General features: G+C 43.2%; 1 protein-coding gene across 1 annotated transcript in view; it reads right to left on the reverse strand.

Moving 5' to 3' along the window:
• Positions 1–17,428, reverse strand: part of LOC109922317 (voltage-dependent L-type calcium channel subunit alpha-1S-like) — a 139,287-nt gene that overhangs the window by 51,774 nt on the left and 70,085 nt on the right. The window contains exons 20-23 of the mRNA XM_048611855.1: positions 16,464–16,570; positions 13,603–13,690; positions 11,085–11,192; positions 4,489–4,541 (exon numbers count right to left, since the gene is read on the reverse strand). Of these exons, the coding sequence (XP_048467812.1) occupies positions 4,489–4,541; positions 11,085–11,192; positions 13,603–13,690; positions 16,464–16,570 (356 nt within the window). The remainder of the gene's footprint in view (positions 1–4,488; positions 4,542–11,084; positions 11,193–13,602; positions 13,691–16,463; positions 16,571–17,428) is intronic.

Below are 17,428 nucleotides of genomic sequence, written 5' to 3' on the forward strand. Positions count from 1 at the left end.
CAAATCATTGCAGATTGTCAGCTCAGTGCTCACTATAATATAAAACTACTATCTCGGACTATGAACTGGTGTTGTGTGACCTCTGACCTTGCCCACCCCCAGTCCAACACCGGTACCTCCGCATCATACTTTTAAAAGGTGGTAGAAGCAGCAACCCTTGTAACATTTAAGAAGTATTTAGATGCACAATTGTGATGCTATATACAAGCTCAAGTGCTGGGAAATGGAATTAGAATAATTAGATTGTTGTTTTTGACCAATGCAGGTGCAGTGGGCTGAAGGGCCTTTTTCTGTGCTGTAGATCTCTATGAGTCTAGACAAGGAGGAAGTATTTGAAATATAAGGAATGGTAACAGACAACACAGGCTTGTAGAAAAAAATCAGCAGAGGTGAATTGGGAAGGGTTTTGTTTACTGATTTGAGGTGTTTTGTTTTCTGGTAATCACACTTTTTGATTCAGAGGAATATCTTCATGCAGTGCATTTTTCACTGTTCTCCCTGTGCCTGGTGACTGGCACGTTATTGCTGCAGATTCTGAGGCACTGGAGCAATAAATGTGGCACCCTGGCAATATAGCCACGTGACAATCACTTCCAAGCTCTTGAAGGATTATATAGCAATGCAACGTCCTTACCTTCTAAAAAAAAATCGCTATATCAATATTATTCCAATCATTAACTTTCCATAATTATCCAAAGATTAATGATCACTTTTTGATTAAACTGAACATCTTCAGAGTCTTATAACTATTTTTTTCCTTAACATATTATTCATGCTATTGCTCTGGTGGTAAGATGTGTCTCTATCATGTAGGCTCAGAATTCAATGCTCCCGCTATGGGCTGACACGCTGCCTGGGCAATGTTGCAGCTGGTGTTGTAGGAGCTGTGTTTGATGTTGCTAATGTGCCTCTTGTTAGTGATACTGTTGATGTTGTTCTGTTGGCTGCTGACCATGCTGGTGTTGATTATCTTTCATTTTCCAGCTTGGGTATTGATTGAATATGAACTCTTGTTCCTTCTCATTTGCTCATCAGTTGCAGTTTAATGCTGGAGTTTCTGATTCATCATCAATGTTTACTAGATTTTCACAGCTTGTCCTTTCAACAGCTCAGCAGGGCATTAAGATCCTTATTAAAATCTTGACCTCCTTTTACCTGTGCATTAATGAGTAGCAGAGTGACAGGTTTCTCTCTACTGTAGTATGACAGATTTGTCTCCTTGCACGTGACTTCTCCGAGAATGTTGAAATTTTGTGGAGGTAACTCTGACCAAGCTACTCACCATCTTTCTTCATTAGCTCTCATAGGTTTACTATATTTCTTGATATGCAAAGCATGGAAGAACGCATGTCCTGGGTCATGCCAGGAAACTGCTCTCCTCTTGTCTCTTGAACTTTCATTTCAGAGGTAGCTGTAATTTTTTCAGGACTCAGCTTGACTCCATTGGGCATATACAACATTCTGAAGAACAGGCCTTCTGTCACCTTCACAATGCATTTCTCTGCAATCAGATTGATCGCAGATTTCCTGGATTGCTAGATTGTGTAGATGATGCTAAGGATGTTTTTCACCTACACTGTGGGTTTGGACATCATTAGTGATGCTGACCAACGTTTTACATCACCATTAGGTCATATCCACATTCTGATGGAACACATTCTCACCACTTCAAGGCCAAATCATCAACACAGGAATTTATACCAGCCACGTATATGCTGAATGTTGTCAGCAGTAAAAATTCCTCACCAGGCTTCATGTTCAGGAAGCCTTTTCCGACATTGGGTTGAGTGACTACATTACAGGTACACATCATGGTGTAATCTCTTCCAGGGGTTGGCATGAGGTCATGATTCCTCACTATTGCTTCATTAAGATCTTTGGGATCCAGGCAAATTCTCAGCCATCCACTTGGGTTCTCACTCACCAAAACAGGATTTACCCAGCTGTAGGCTCTGTGACTATAGCGATCACTCCATTTTTTTTCCACCTTTGGGAGTTCTATTTCAAGATGTCCTTTTTGTTCTATTCACATGGAGGTTAAATCACTGTCTGTACTGTTGGGTCAATAAGTAACATTCATTCTATACAAACGCCAATCAAAGACCATCTCCAGTGAGAGATGATCAGATCATTGCTCCTTGAGGATAGGAACACTGCGGCAAGTAACTCACCTCCTGATTCCCCAAAGCCTGTCCATGATCTACTCGCACAAGTCAGGATTGTGACGGAATACTCCCCACTTGCCTGAATGAGTACAGCTCCAACAACATTCAAGAAACTGGATACCATTCAGGACAAAAAGCCTGCATTTTGATTGACACTGATCCACCACCTCATCGCTCACTTCCTTCACTGCAAAGGCATAGGGCTCACAATCCTGAATTTCCTTCCTAACAACACTGTCCCTATACACCACAAGGACTGCAGAGGTTCAAGAAGGCAGGTCGCCAAAACTTTCTCAAGGGCAATTAGGGATGGTCAATTACTGCTGGCCCAACCAATGATGTCCACATCCCCTGGATAAATAAAAGAAATAATGACGTGATGGTCCTAATCTTCAAAATATCCTAACATCTCATTAAAATACACTGGACACATTTGTATCAGATCTTTCTAGCTTCTGATGAAAGGGGCTTTTCAATAGCTATATTACCTTCAGCCCTCAGTGTTGCCTCCTTCATCTGATAGTTTATTGAGATAAATTACAGTCCAACACAACCCCACGAAGGCAGAACCATTGTTTCTGTGATGTGGAATGTACAAATAACATCCTTTCATTTGCAGGTCCCTCAGGTTTGGGCTATTCCTTCCTGGCAAAGCACAGACTCTCCATAAGCCATTAGCATGATGTCGCTCAGTTTAAAAGCATCTTTCCTTGGGCTACAATTGCCTTTTAAATGTTCTAGAAAGATCTTCTGATCACATCTGAGTTCAATGATGTTACTCTGTACTCTGGTATCAAGCTTCAGCTCCAGCTTTATGGTTCTGGGTTTATTTCCCAATCTCCTCCTAGATTGAATGATCGTGTGAATTTCTTTCCTTTGGGAATTGTCACAGTTGGATATTTTCTGCAGTTTGACGGTCCCTGTATTGATTGTGTTTGAAAATTCTTCATCTTCCAGTTGCAGCAGCTTTGGTTTGTTTTCCTCCTTATTTGCCCTGTTGTTTTGTCTCAGATAACTCCTCAACTAACTGCTTTCCTTGTTCCACACACTCTTTCCTCGTGATTGCGTTTTCTTCAAACTCTGCAGTTAGATCCATATAAAAGACATTTCCTTCTGTCCATCCACAACTCCTGCATGTCTTTCATTCTTTTATTCCTCTTTTGATGCATCAGCTTAACTGAACTGAAAGCTAACTCTTTGGGTAGTCAGCATCTTCATCTATCTACCTGTCCTCTGGCAGTGTCTACCTATGTCCTGGCAGTGGTCCACAGCCTTGTGAACTAGTCCCTTCCAATCAAATTATTTTGTACTGCAGGGATTGCCGGGTTGTAAAGAAGCTCACCTCTCAGTCTTTCATCTGTATCCTGGACTTTGCACTTCTTAGTTGCGTTTTTCAATTTTGTTTGGAAACTGTCAAGAATTTACCTAAATTTCTTCCTCAGGTTTTGAAATTCATACCTGTTGGATCAGATGCTTTGACTTTGGCTGGAGATGTGTGCTGAACTTTTGTCTGGCTTTTTACTCCCATCCTCACTCTCATCTTCCATCTTTAAACGGACTCCAACCCTTCTCTCCTGCCCATGAAAGAATGTACCTGACACTTTCCTCTTCACTGGGGCATGATAGGAAACTTCTGAATGTCAGTCTACACTTTTGATTGAACTTTCCAAATGCCTCAACCTCATCAGCAGCTCCGCAGTACATTCAGGACTAATGCCGCATGCTCATGGCTGAAGGAAGCTTCTCACATTGAGCCACCCATTTCAGTTAAGCTTATTTAATCCAGTTCAACATTAAATCTATTTTAATGGTTTGCTTTGCTCACTGACACCTACTAAAGGCATGTCATGTTTAATTCCCATATGTTGAAAATAATACTTTCCATAACGAGTGTATTTCTTGCAGTTCACCTGCGAACTTAGTGTTTTTGTTATTATGACTCAGCACCTGTAAGCAGTGCAGCAGTAAATCTTAAACTCTGAATGTACAACTACAAAAGAATTAGTTCCTTGCTCTTTACAAATTAAAAAATTGCCTAAATCAAAAGGGAATTGAATTTATACTTGGAAAAAAACACAATTTTCAAAGGAACGAGGAGAGGACAGGTGGAATTGTAGCAGCTTTATAATTCTACCTGTACAGGCACAATGTGCTGATACAGTGCAGAAAGAGGTCAATCATTTGTGATAATTGATCCCCAAAAATATTCAGCCCAACATCTGTAAAAATTCAGCCCTGGTTCTCAGGCCACAGAGAACCATGAGCATCCAGCCACGACATTCACTGAAACAGAGGGGTCAATTCATCCCCTACTCACACTCACTTGCAGTCTTCTTCTGTCATTTTGGAGGGATCAGTGCAGCTGTAAAACTTTCCCTAAATTAAAGAAGATGATAAGTTAGCTACAAGCAGTGATTTTACATCGTCAGTTATCAACAGGAGGGAATTAATCCAGCACCAATTTCACAGCCCTGCCGTAAACTGAGAACCACTGGCAAGTTCTGCTCCAAGCCACACACACCATCATGTCTTGGAACCATATCACTGTCTCTTCACTGTAACGGATACTGAAAAACCTGGATCTCCAACATAACAGCACTGTAGGTGGACTTACACCTATGTACTGCAACAGTTCAAGAATTCAAAGAATTTTAAAAAGCACAATATATTAGCAACACTCCAGTTAGCCATCTGTAAACTATGGGGAGGTGATGGTGTACTGATATTGTCACTGGACTAGAAATCCAGGTAATACTCTGAGGAAAGTGATGGTGGAATTTCCATTCATACAATCTGGAATTAAAACGTTTATTGATGATTGTGAAACAACTGTAGGTTCACTAATCTTCCTTTAGGAAGGGAAATCCTCGTTCCTTACCTGGTGTGCCCAACATGTGATCCCAGACTTACAGCAATGTGGTTGACTCTTAGCTGCCCTCTCTAATGGCCCTAATAAGCTACTCAGTTGTATTAAACTGCTAAAAAAGTCTCAAAGGAAGGAAACTTGGCATCAAAGTAGGCATTGGAAATGAAAACAACAAACTCAGCCCTGCTGACCTTGCAAGGTACTCCTTATCAACTTAGAGTCATAGAGTCCTACAGCACGGAGACAGGCCCTTCGGCCCAAATGGTCCAAGCCAACCAAACTGTCCATCCACACTAACCCCATTTCCCTGCACTTGGCCCATATCCTTGTAAAAGCTTCTGACAGCCTGGGCCAAATTGGGAGAGCTGTCTCACAGACTGTTCAAGCAACAGCCTGACATAGACATTCTCACAGAATCACACAATGTCCCAGACACCATCATCACCGTTCATGGACATGTGCTGTCCCAAAGGCAGGACAGACCCAGCAGGGGTAACAACACAGCGATATTCAATCAGGAGTTGCCCTGGGATTCTCAACATTGACTCCAGAACTCCTTATGTATCGTAGCATCAAGTTAGATTTGGGGAAGGAAACCCCCTGCTGATTACCACGAACAACTGAAGGAGGCACTGAGGTTGGTAAGGGCACACAATGTACTCTAAGTGGGGGGCTTCAATGTCAGAGCTACTGAGAGTGGCTTGGCAGCACCACTACTGACTGAGCTGACCAAATCCTAAAGGACTTTGCTGCTGGACTGGGCCTATGGCACTTGGTGAGGGAACCAATGAGGGAAAAACATATTTGACGTTATCCTCACCAATCCGCCTGCTGCAGACGTATTTGTCCATGGCAGTATTGAGTGGCCACTGAACAGTCCTTCTGGTGACAAAGTACCATCTTCACACAGAGAATACCATCCAGTAACTTGTGTGATACTCTAATCATATTGAGCGGGCAAGATTTCAAACAGATCTAGCAACTCAAGGCCATCAGCAGCACCAGCAGCAGAATCTGTAACATCATGGTCCAGCAGATCCTCCACTATCAAGCCGGGGGATCAACCCTGGTTCAATGGAGAGTGGAGGAAGACATGCCAGGAGCAGCACCCAGCATACCTAAAAAGGATGTGTCAACCTGGTGAAATTGCCAAACAAGATCACTTGAATGTCAAACAGAATAAACAGCAAATGATAGACAGAGCTAATGCCACAACCAACAGATCAGATCTAACGTCTGCTGTCCTGCCACATTCAGCTGTGAATGGTGGTGGATGATTAAACAAATCAGTGGAGGAGGAGGAGGAGGCTCCACAATGAGGTAATGCAAACCATGGCAGGTATTATACAGTTAATAGCGGGGCTGAACAAAGAGACCGAGGGGTGCAGGTGCATAGTTCCTTGAAAGTGGAGTCGCAGGTGGAGAGGCTGGTGAAGAAGGCATTTGGTAAGCTTGCTTTAATTGGTTAGTGCATTGAGTGCAGGAGTAAGAATTAATATTGCAGCTGTACAGAACATTGGTGAGGCCATTTTTTAAATACTGTGTTTGATTCTGGTTTCCCTGCTATAGAAAAGATGTTGTGAAACTTGAAAGGGTTCAAAAATGATTTACAAGAATGTTGCCAAGACTGGACGGTCTGAGCTAAAAGGAGAGGCTGAATAAGGTGGGTCGTTTTTCCCTGGAGCATCAGAGGCTCAGAGGTGACTTTAAAGAGATTTACAAAATAACGAGAGGCATGGATAGAGTGAATAGCCAAGGTCTTTTTCCCAGGGCAGGGGAGTCCAAAACTAGACGACATAGGTTTAAGGTGAGGGGGAAAGATTTAAAAGGGGCCTAAAGGGCAATTTTGCATGCAAAGGATGGTGCGTATATGGAACCAGCTGTCATAGATGGTGGTGATAGGTGAAAATACAAAATTTAAAAGGCATCTTGATGGGTACATGAATTGGAAGGGTTTAAGAGAGATATGGGCCAAATGCGACTAGATCAGTTTAGGATATCTGGTAAGTGAGGATGAGTTGGACAGAAGAGTCTCTTTCCGTGCTGTAGAACTCTACAACTCTAAATTTACGCATCCTCAATGATGGAGGACCCCAGCATATCAGCGCAAAATAAAAGGCTGAAGCATTTGCAGCAATCTTTAGCCAGAAGTGCCAAGTTAATGATCCATCTCAGTCTCCTCCACTCCCCAGCATTACTGATGTCAGTCTTCAGCCAATTCGATTCACTCCACAGGCTATCAAGAAATCATAGAATAGAATCCCTACAGTATGGACGCAGGCCATTCAGCCTATGAAGACCACACCAACTCTCTGAAGAGCACTGCACCCAGACCCACCCCATCCCTGTAACTCCATATTTCCCTTGGCTAATCCACCTAACCTGCACATAATGGGCACACATAACCACACTATGGACAATTTAGCATGGTCAATCCACCTAGCCTGCACATCTTTGGACTGTGGAAGGAAACTGGAGTGCCCAGAGGAAACCTGCACAGACACGGGGAGAATGTGCAAACTCCACACAGATAGTCGCCCGAGGGTGGAATTGAACCTGGGTCCCTGGCGCTGTGAGGCAGCAGCGCTAACCACAGAGCCATCGTGCCGCCCCAAATGGTTGGAGGCACTGGATACTGTAAAAGTTTTGGGCCTTGACAATATTTTGGCAATAGTCCTGAAGACCTGTGTTTGAGAACTTGCTGAACCCTTAGCTAAGCTTTTTCAGTACAGATCCAACACTGACATCTACCCAACAAAACTGGCCAGGTTCCCTACATAAAATGCAGGAGAAATCCAACCTGGCCAGTTACTGCCCCATCAGTCTACTCTCGATCATCAGTAAACCTTTGGAAGATATCATCAAGCAGCACTTGCTTAGCAACAACCTGCTCACTGACGTCCAGTTTGGGTTCCGCTATGGTTATTCAGCTCCTGACCGCATTACAGCCTTGGTTCAACTTTTACAAAAGAGCTGAATTCAAGAGGTAAGGTGAGAATGACAATCCTTGACATCAAGGCTGCATTTGACCAAGTGTAGCACTAAGAGTCCCAAGCAAAACTGTAGTCAATGGGAATCACAGGGGAATCCTACTGGCATGTAGGAAGATGGCTGGGCCTTTTAGAGGGAGTCATGTCAGTTCCAGGACATCTCAGCAGTAGTTCCCCAAGGTACGCTGCTAGGCCCAGTCATTTTCAACTGTTTCATCAATGATCTTCCCTCCATCATAAGGTCAGAGGTGGAATGATCACTGGAGATTGCACAATTGCAGCACCACTCATGGACTTCTCACATACTGAGGCAAACCATGTCCAAATGCGGGAAGCCCTGGACAATGCCATGGTTTGGGCTGTCAACTGGCAAGTAACATTCGTGCCACACAAATGCCAGAGAAGACCACCTCCAAAAAGAGATAATCTAACCATTGCCTCCTTGAAATTTAATGGCATTACCAACACAGAATCCCTCACTACCAACATCCTGGGGGTTACCATTGACCAGAAACTCAAGTGGACTCGCCATATCAATACAGTGGCTACAAGAGCAGGTCAAAGGCTAGCAATATGGTAGCAAGTAACTCACCTGCTGACTCCCCAAAGCCTGTTCACTAGGCACAAGTTAGCAGTGTGATGGAATACTCCCAACTTGCCTGGAAGAGTGCAGCACCAACAAATCTCAGGAAGCTTGACACCATCTAGGACAAAGCAGCCCACTTGATTGGCACTACATCCATAAACATTCACTCCACTTTACCATCGATGCTCATTAGCAGCAGTGTGTACCATCTACAAGATGAACTGCTGAAATTCACTAAAGACCCTTAGACAGCACCTTCCAAATCCATAACCACCATCAGCTAGAAGGGCAGAGCAGCAGATACATGGGAACATCACCACTTGCAAGTTCCCTTCCAAGTCACACACCGACCTGACTTGGAAATATATCACTGTTCTTTCAGTGTTGCTGGGTCAAAATCCTGCAACTTCCTCCCTAATGGAATTGGAGGTTTACCTAGAGCACATGCACTGCAGTAGCTCAAGAAGGCAGCTCACCACCAGCTTCTCAAGGGCAACTAGGGACAGGCAAGAAATGCTGGCCCAGCCAGCAATGCCTATATGCCATGGGTGAATGAAATGTTCTGCTCCAGCTGGAATAGTGTGTCTGGTTCAGGCACCACATTTTAGTAAGAATTGTGAAGGCTTTGGAGAGGGGTTGATCTGTGGAAGAGGGATTGTGGTACATTTGGACAGACAGTTATTCTCCATTCAGCACAGAAAGCGGAGAGGAAATGTGATGGAGGAGTTCAAAATCATTAGGATTTTGATTAAGTAAAACAAGAAAAGCGCTTCAATAGGCTGAAGAATCAATAACCAATGGACATTGATTTAAGGTGATTGACAAAGAACCAGAATTGATGTGAGGAATAACTATTTGAAATGACAGGTGGTTTCTATTTGGAATATGTTTCCTGGTGGATACAGATTCAATTACAATCTTCAAACAAGAACGGAATGAATACTTGAAGAATATAATTGAAAGGAAATGGAGCAAGAGAGGGTTTGTGGGACAAACCGAGCTACTTTCAAAGAGCCACTCAGTGGGGTGAATGGCCTCATATACAAAACAATCTGGCAAGAATGTCAAGTCTCAGTCAAAATTTCCCAGTAACGATTCCTCAGCCTTCTGACTCAGTAGAGTCATAGAGTCATACAGCACTAAAATAGACCCAGCGATAGTAAGAACTGCCAATGCTGGAGTCTGAGATAACACAGTGTGGAGCTGGAGGAACACAGCAGGCCAGGCTGCATCAGAGGAGCAGGAAAGCTGATGGTTCGGGTCAGGACCCTAGAAGGTCCCTAGAAGGGCAAGAAATGCTGGCCAGCCAGCTATACCCACATCCCACAAATGAATAGAGAAAAAAAAATTGCCATCATTTAGTCCACATCCCTCCAAGCCCTTCCTATTCATGTACCCATCCAGATGCCTTTTAAATGTTGTAATTGTACCCGCTTCTACCACATCTTCTGGCAGTTCATTCCATACACGCATCACCCTCCGTGTGAAAAAGTTTCCCCCTAAGTCCCTTTTATATCTTTCCCCTATCACCTTACACCTATACCCTCTAGTTTTGGAATTCCCTACCCTGGGAAAAAGGCCTTGGATACACACTCCATCCATGCCCCTCATGATTTTATAAACCTCTATAACAGGGAAAACAACCCCATCCTAGTCAGCTTCTCCCGACAACTCAAACCGTCCAACCCCAGCAAAATCCTTGTAAATCTTTTCTGCACCCTTTCAAGTTTAACAACATCTTCCCTATAGTTGGGAGACCAGAACTGAACACAATATTCCAAAAGTAGCCTAACAAATGTACTGTACAGCCACATCATGACCTCCTAACTCCTATACTCAATGCACTGACCAATAAAGGCAAGTGTACCAAACACCTCCTTCCTACCCTGTCTACCTGTGACCCCACCTTCAAGGAACTACGTACCTGCACGACAAGGTCTAATAACAGTTCAACCACATGCCTCAGCTATATTCAACTCAAAGGACCAGGAATAATCAGCTCTGCATCCAGCAGTAATTGCTCACCGCTGATCACAGTATTATATGGTCCACCCAGTTATTGAGTAATTATTAATCACCACCCTGACACAGTAATGATTGGTCAGCTCTATATTTGACATTTTCACAGATCCATGTGAAAGCCAATTTCTCTGGTCTTGTCTGGGTAGGTTTGATTAAATGGATGGAGCCAATACAGGGCTATTTTACAGAAAACGCAAAGTACTTTCACAAACTGCCTGTTTTTCTACCCATCAGCCAGACCATCAGAAAGATATACTGATTGTATTTGGCTCCTGCCTGATTTTCTGGCCTCATGTCCCAGGTTGATCCTGTGCAGATTGCAATGCTTCTGCCACTTTATTCTGGGTACTGTGACTGCTATCGACCTGAAACAGGAGACTGGATTCCAGAGTTCCAGTTATCAGCAATGGCTCGTTTAGTATCAGTGTCAGCACGATCTCAAACCGGGCTCTCACCTTGAAAAGTTGCACCCCGAGGCAGGCAAACACAAACTGTAAGAGGGTGGTAACAATCACAATGTTCCCTATGGTCTTAATGGCCACAAAGACGCATTGAACCACATGCTGCAAGAAAGGCAGAGAGACAGAAAATCGGCATTGGCACTGCAACAGTTTTTTTTGGGTGGGGATGGGGGTTTCAGGAAGGCTTCACAATACAGGCTGATATTGACTCACAAAACACCCATTAGAAAAGCCAGTGCAAAGGCAGACGTAGGGAGGGACTGAAAAGGGGGTTACAGATGAATGAGGGAAGGTGGAGTTGAGCATAGGGGATGGGGTGGGCAAAGAGGGACTGGGGATGGGCATGGGTGTGTGAGAGGTGGGAGCTTGGCGCAGGGGAATGAGGAGCAGTACAGTGGATGAGGGATACCAGGATTGTGCACAGGAAAATGAACTGAACTATGGTTGTGGGTTAAGGAGGTGGTAGCAGGGCACAGGGAAGCTGGGGTGGGTACAAAATGTTATGGAACTGCTCGTACTGAACCGTGCAACACACATCTTGTCATGACAAGTACAACAATTTTTATACAGCCTTAAACATAAGGGCAGGGGACCACAAGTGTATTCAGAGGTAGCTCGATCAGCGACTTCCTAAAGGAAGAGAGACACTGGAGACTCAGCAGCTGGGGACTTTTTCAGAGGATTCCTGATGCCCATCAGAAGGTTCAACTTCCTGTATGAACAAGGACCTGGAGTAGGCCATTGAGCCTGCTCTGTCATTCAATAGGATCATAGCCTCAAATCTGCAAACCCACATATCCCCCTGATCACCTTTCATTCTGTTGCTTAATAAGATCTAGCTACCCCTGTACTAAAAATATTCAAGGACTCTGCTCCCAGCATCTTTGCAGGAAGAGAGTTCCAAAGGCTCTCGACCTGCTCAGAGAAAGAACGGTTGTCTCATCTCTTCTTTAAATGGGCCACTGTCTTTGGTCCCTTACATGAACTCTGCTCCCTTTCTCTGGTCAGTCTGAAGTTGAAATAGGCTGTTTACAACCTCAATATCCTCCTTAACCTGAGAGGAGCTCCCGAACACATATTAATTTTCTCAGCAATGCCACCTACTACCCCCTCCTTGGCACTGTTGAACTCTGCCCCTGCATCTACTCTTGTCACACAGTTGATCCCCCCAGAATTATTCATTCCCATACCCTGCTGGGTGAGTCAGCCGAACACTTCTGTAGATAACAAACTTTAGCTCATCCCAAACCCTGCTACCTGTGTCCTAACAAACGCTCAGCAACTCCTGAGTTTCAAAATTCTCATCCTTGTTTTCAAATCATTCTATTGCTCCTCCCATCCCTAGTTCTGAAACATTCTCCAGCTCCACAACCCTCATATTTCTGCACTCATCAATTCTGGCCTCTTGAGCATCCCCAATTTTAATCACTCCAACTCTGGTGACCATGTCTTCAGCTGCCTGGGCTCTAAACTCCAAATTCCCTCCCTACACATTTCCAACCCTGTACTTGATTTAATACAATCTTCAAAACCCACCTCTTTCACTAAGCCTTCGGAATCTGCCCTAATATGTCCTTATGTAAGTCATTTGAGGTTGGGCCTTGGGATGTTTTGACGCATGAAAGGTGTTTTATGAATGCAAACTCCAGTTGTTGTTAAACTAAAAGGAGATTCAGTCCAAAATGTCAATGGGTCTGACCCCATGTCTATTTGACTGCAGGAGCACGAATGGGTCTCAAACCTTCAGTTAATCCCTATTTTAAACTTAAGTAACAGAAGGGATAATCAAGAAAACTGAAATCAAGCTTTACTATTGGCCCCGGTGCATACGTATAATGAATTGTTGCAAATGCACAGATATTATTACACACCTATAAATATACATATATTCATGCACACACAGATAAACATGCACACATAAATGCACAAGATATATGGGCACACACAGATTATATATACATATATCTGTACATCCACACGTAGATTAATATGCTCACATATACACAAACATGCACACATGCATATATATGCGTGCACACACATATACAGATTAACATGCGCACATATACACGTACACATCCATATATACATATATATACATGCACACATATACACACACCTGCATAACATATAAACACACACATTTACACACACAAGTGCACACATGTATTGACACACTCATGAATGTGTACTGATGTGTAGTCACACATGATGATCAGAGTCATACACCTTATTAAACACAAACATCTGTGTTTACATGCATATGCATACTCACACTTGCATGCATACCTAAACATGTTGTGAGGCATGTATTCAAACACAGACTCATACATAGGTGCACCCGCACATGCACAACGTACAGACACACACCTGTTCTCAAACACCCACATAGGTGTACACATAAATCATAAATTCACATATACACACTGACTCACACATACATGTACATATGTACATGTACATACATGTACAGTTGCAGTCACACAGGCACATTCTCCACACCTTGGCTCACCTTTAATCCCTTGGCTCTGTTAATAGCTCTCAAAGGTCTGAGCACTCGGAGGACTCGAAGAATCTTTACCACAGAGATAGCACTTGACCTGGAAAAGAAAGGTAAGCACTGAGCTCCTTAACTGAACACACTGCAGGAGGAATTCATGTATGGTCTCACTCACTGACTTTCTCACTCATTTACCTACTCACACATCTTCTCATTCACACAGCTTCTCATTCACTCCATCAGAAAAATCCCAAGAAAACTGTCAGCCTGGATACTAGAACTCAGTAAATCTGTATTTGCTCAATCCCAGTCAATCTCTAGAACATACGCTGCCTCTGTAAACGCTCAGTTATGCAATTCCTGAGGAAGCTGTCATTCATTTAGAAGGTCTTACTAGAAGCAAGTAATGAGGCAAATCAACAATTGTAAAGTTATGTAAAATTAAATCATCTCAAACACTATATTGTACAAGAAAAATCCAGCAGGTCTGACAGCATCTGTGGAGACAGAAACAGAGTTAACGTTTTGAGTCCAATACGACTCTTCTTCAGAATTGATGTCCAGCTCCCAGAGTACTTTGCTTTAACTACATTATACTATATGGTGCTACAATCAACCAGAATAGGATGTTACACAATGTGGTAACACAGTGATGTGGAAAAGCACAATGCACTTAACATTGGATAGGAGAATGTTACATTAAACAAAACAAACTGCAATTTACATCAAAGAATTATTCAGGATCACAGAGCTGGAATGCTCTTCAATGGATCGGTGTGGACTCAATGGGCCGAATAGTCTGCTTCCACACTGCAGGGATTCTATGATTCAGGGCTATTACTGTCTTTTGCCTCCTTATATGCTTTTCCATTCAACCTAATACTCTCCTTAACTTCCTTGGTTAGCCACAGTTAGTTTATCATTCTCTTAGAATCTTTCTTCCTGACTACAAAATATATTTTCTGAGTCATAAATTACCTCTGCTTGCTGACTGTTTTTCCTGCTACTCTATCTGCACAGTCCACTTCAGCTAACTCTATCTGCACTTCATTATCCTTCCCTTTATTTAATTTAAACCCAGTTATTTGCCATCCAAGTTTCTCACTCTCAAACTGAATATGAAATTCTACCATGTTATGATCACTACTTCCGAGGGAATCTTTTATCTGAGGTCACTTATTAAACATGCCTCATTACCCAGTACCAGATACAGGTCAACATGTTATCCGGTTGGCTCCATGACATATTGCTGTAGGACACTATCCCTAATGCATTCAATGAATTTATTCCAACTCGACTGACTCAGTCAACACAAAAATTATTCATAGAATCATTGAATCCCTACAATGCTGAAGCATGCATTTGGCCCATCCGGTCCACACAACCCGCCAAAGAACATCCTACCCAGACCCATACCCTTTCCTATCCCTGGAACCCTGTATTTCCCATGGCCAATCCACCTAACCTGCACATCTTTGGACTGTGGGAGGAAACCAGAGCACCCAGAGGAAACCCACGCAGACACGGGGAGAATGTGCAAACTCCACACAGACAGACACCTGAGAGTTGAATTAAACCCAGCCTACTGCTGCCGTGAGGCAACAGCGCTAACCACTGAGCCACCACGCTACCATTATTGCTCTATTCTACTGACATACTCCTATTATTTGTTGATTTATAGTTTTTCTTACAGTGTGGCTACCGTTTGGGGGTCTATACCTGTACATTACTCCTACCAATGTCTTCATTCCCTTGCTGTCCTTTACTTCCACCCAAATGGACTCTACATCATCCAAGTCCAGACAATTGACCTCATTTTGTACTTATTAACTGTGCTGCCCCAAAAGGGATGATAGAACAGTGATGTTGAACAGATTTTGTTATAATGACCTCATACCCACTGGATTAACAAAGGTGGCAGGAAGCTGATATAGAGCATTCACTTCAGGATGAGCCAGTTGGACTGAACCAGTCTTCACTCACTCACACTTTCAAAAATATAAAACAGACAAATTATAAAAATTGCAACATGAAACTTGGAGTGTTGTAAACCATGCAAAGGTCATTAACAAAGATCAGGAGGACACAGTAAGACCTAATGAAAATAGGCAGACACGTGGTAAGTGAATTTTAACAGCAAATACAAAATGAAACAGTTTGATAGAAGAGTCAATTTAAAGGGAACTGTAGAGGGAGATCTGGGGCTGTCTAATTTCTGAATGGGCAGAACAAGTTGAAACGTCTGTTTAAAAATTAGTATTTGGTATTGTGCCCTTATTAATACAGTCATGGAATACAAAAACAGAGAAGTTATCTTAATTCTTTATAAATAAGTGGCCAACCCTCAGTTGGAGTAATCTGTTCGATTCTGACATGAAGAGATTTCCCAGAAATGTAACAGGAATGAGCAAATTCAATTCAATGGAGAAAGAGAGAAGCTGAGCTTCTTCTCCTAACAGCAGAGAAGGATAAGATTTAACAGCAGGGTTCAAAATGATGAACAGGTATGATACAGTAAGCTGTATCCAGTGGCTGTGTGTTTGGTAAGCAGTGGATTTAAAGTTATTGTCAGCACAGGAGAGGTGATGAGCAGAAATTGTTTCGAGCTGTAATATGATCTGGAATGCACAGCCTGGAAAGATGTGAAGGCTGGTACAACCAGAATTTCTACAATGACATTGAATAAATGACTGAAAAGGATAAATGAGCAATGTAGTGGGGGAAAGCAAGGGGTGAATTGGCTAGCTCTCCATAGTAGTTGCAAAGGAATGATGGGGCTGAACAGTCTTCTTCAGCATGGCATTAACCAAGGATTCTAATAAAACAAACTGATATCAAACAAGACAAGGGGCTGGAGATGCCATCTTACTCACTGAATTCCAAAGGAGATGAGGGAGACACTGACGACCAACAAGTCCAGGATATTGAAGTAATTCCGACAAAAAGAGCCTTTATGTAGGAAGGCACCATATGTTGTCATCTGTTGGGGTTTGGAAGTAGACAGAAAGACAGAGAGTGATAAAGAGCAAAGAACAATAGACAGTGAGTGAGAGGGGTGCCTGAAGTATGGTGATGACAATAGAGAGGGGAGAAACTATGAGAAACTGAAAGAGAGAATTAAAAACAGCTATCGAGATAGTTACGTTTGTAAGGAATTTTTGATTATTTTGAAAACTATGTCAGAGAATAGTAGGAACTCACAGAACAGGATGAGATCACTCCATGCTTCATGCCTGTGCTGATCCATCTAAATGACAATCATCCTGTTGTGCAACTTTTTGTCTGTATTCTTTAAGTTGATTAACTCCAGTGCTTGACAGCTCTCTTTTCAAACATTTGTGCTCTCAGCTTTCATCAGCCTCTCAATTTGAGCTTTTCATTAACAAAATTCTTATCCTCCCTCTCGATCCTTTTCCAATGATTTTAGAATCTCTGGCTATTGATACATTTGTCAGAGGAAGCCTCATCTTTTCAGCGTTTATTTTATCAAAACATTTTAACGTCTAGAAAACCTCCCCAGCTGAGCTTGACCGTCACTTCAAAATCCCTCCACCGCGGCTTCTCCAGATCTATCCCACCGCAGCTTCCCCAGGTCTATCCCACCGCAGCTTGCCCAGGTCTATCCCGCTGCGGCTTCTCCAGGTCTTTCCCACCGCGGCTTCCCCCGGTCTGTCCCACCGCAGCTTCCTCAGGTCTGTCCCACCGCGGCTTCCCCAGGTCTATCGCACCACGGCTTCCCCAGGTCTTTCCCACCGCGGCTTCCCCCGGTCTATCCCACCGCGGCTTCCCCCGGTCTGTCCCACCGCGATTTCCCCAGGTCTATCCCACCGCGATTTCC

Source organism: Rhincodon typus, chromosome 25 (assembly GCF_021869965.1).
Source record: "Rhincodon typus isolate 14 chromosome 25, sRhiTyp1.1, whole genome shotgun sequence".
Classification (NCBI taxonomy): Eukaryota; Metazoa; Chordata; class Chondrichthyes; order Orectolobiformes; family Rhincodontidae; genus Rhincodon; species Rhincodon typus.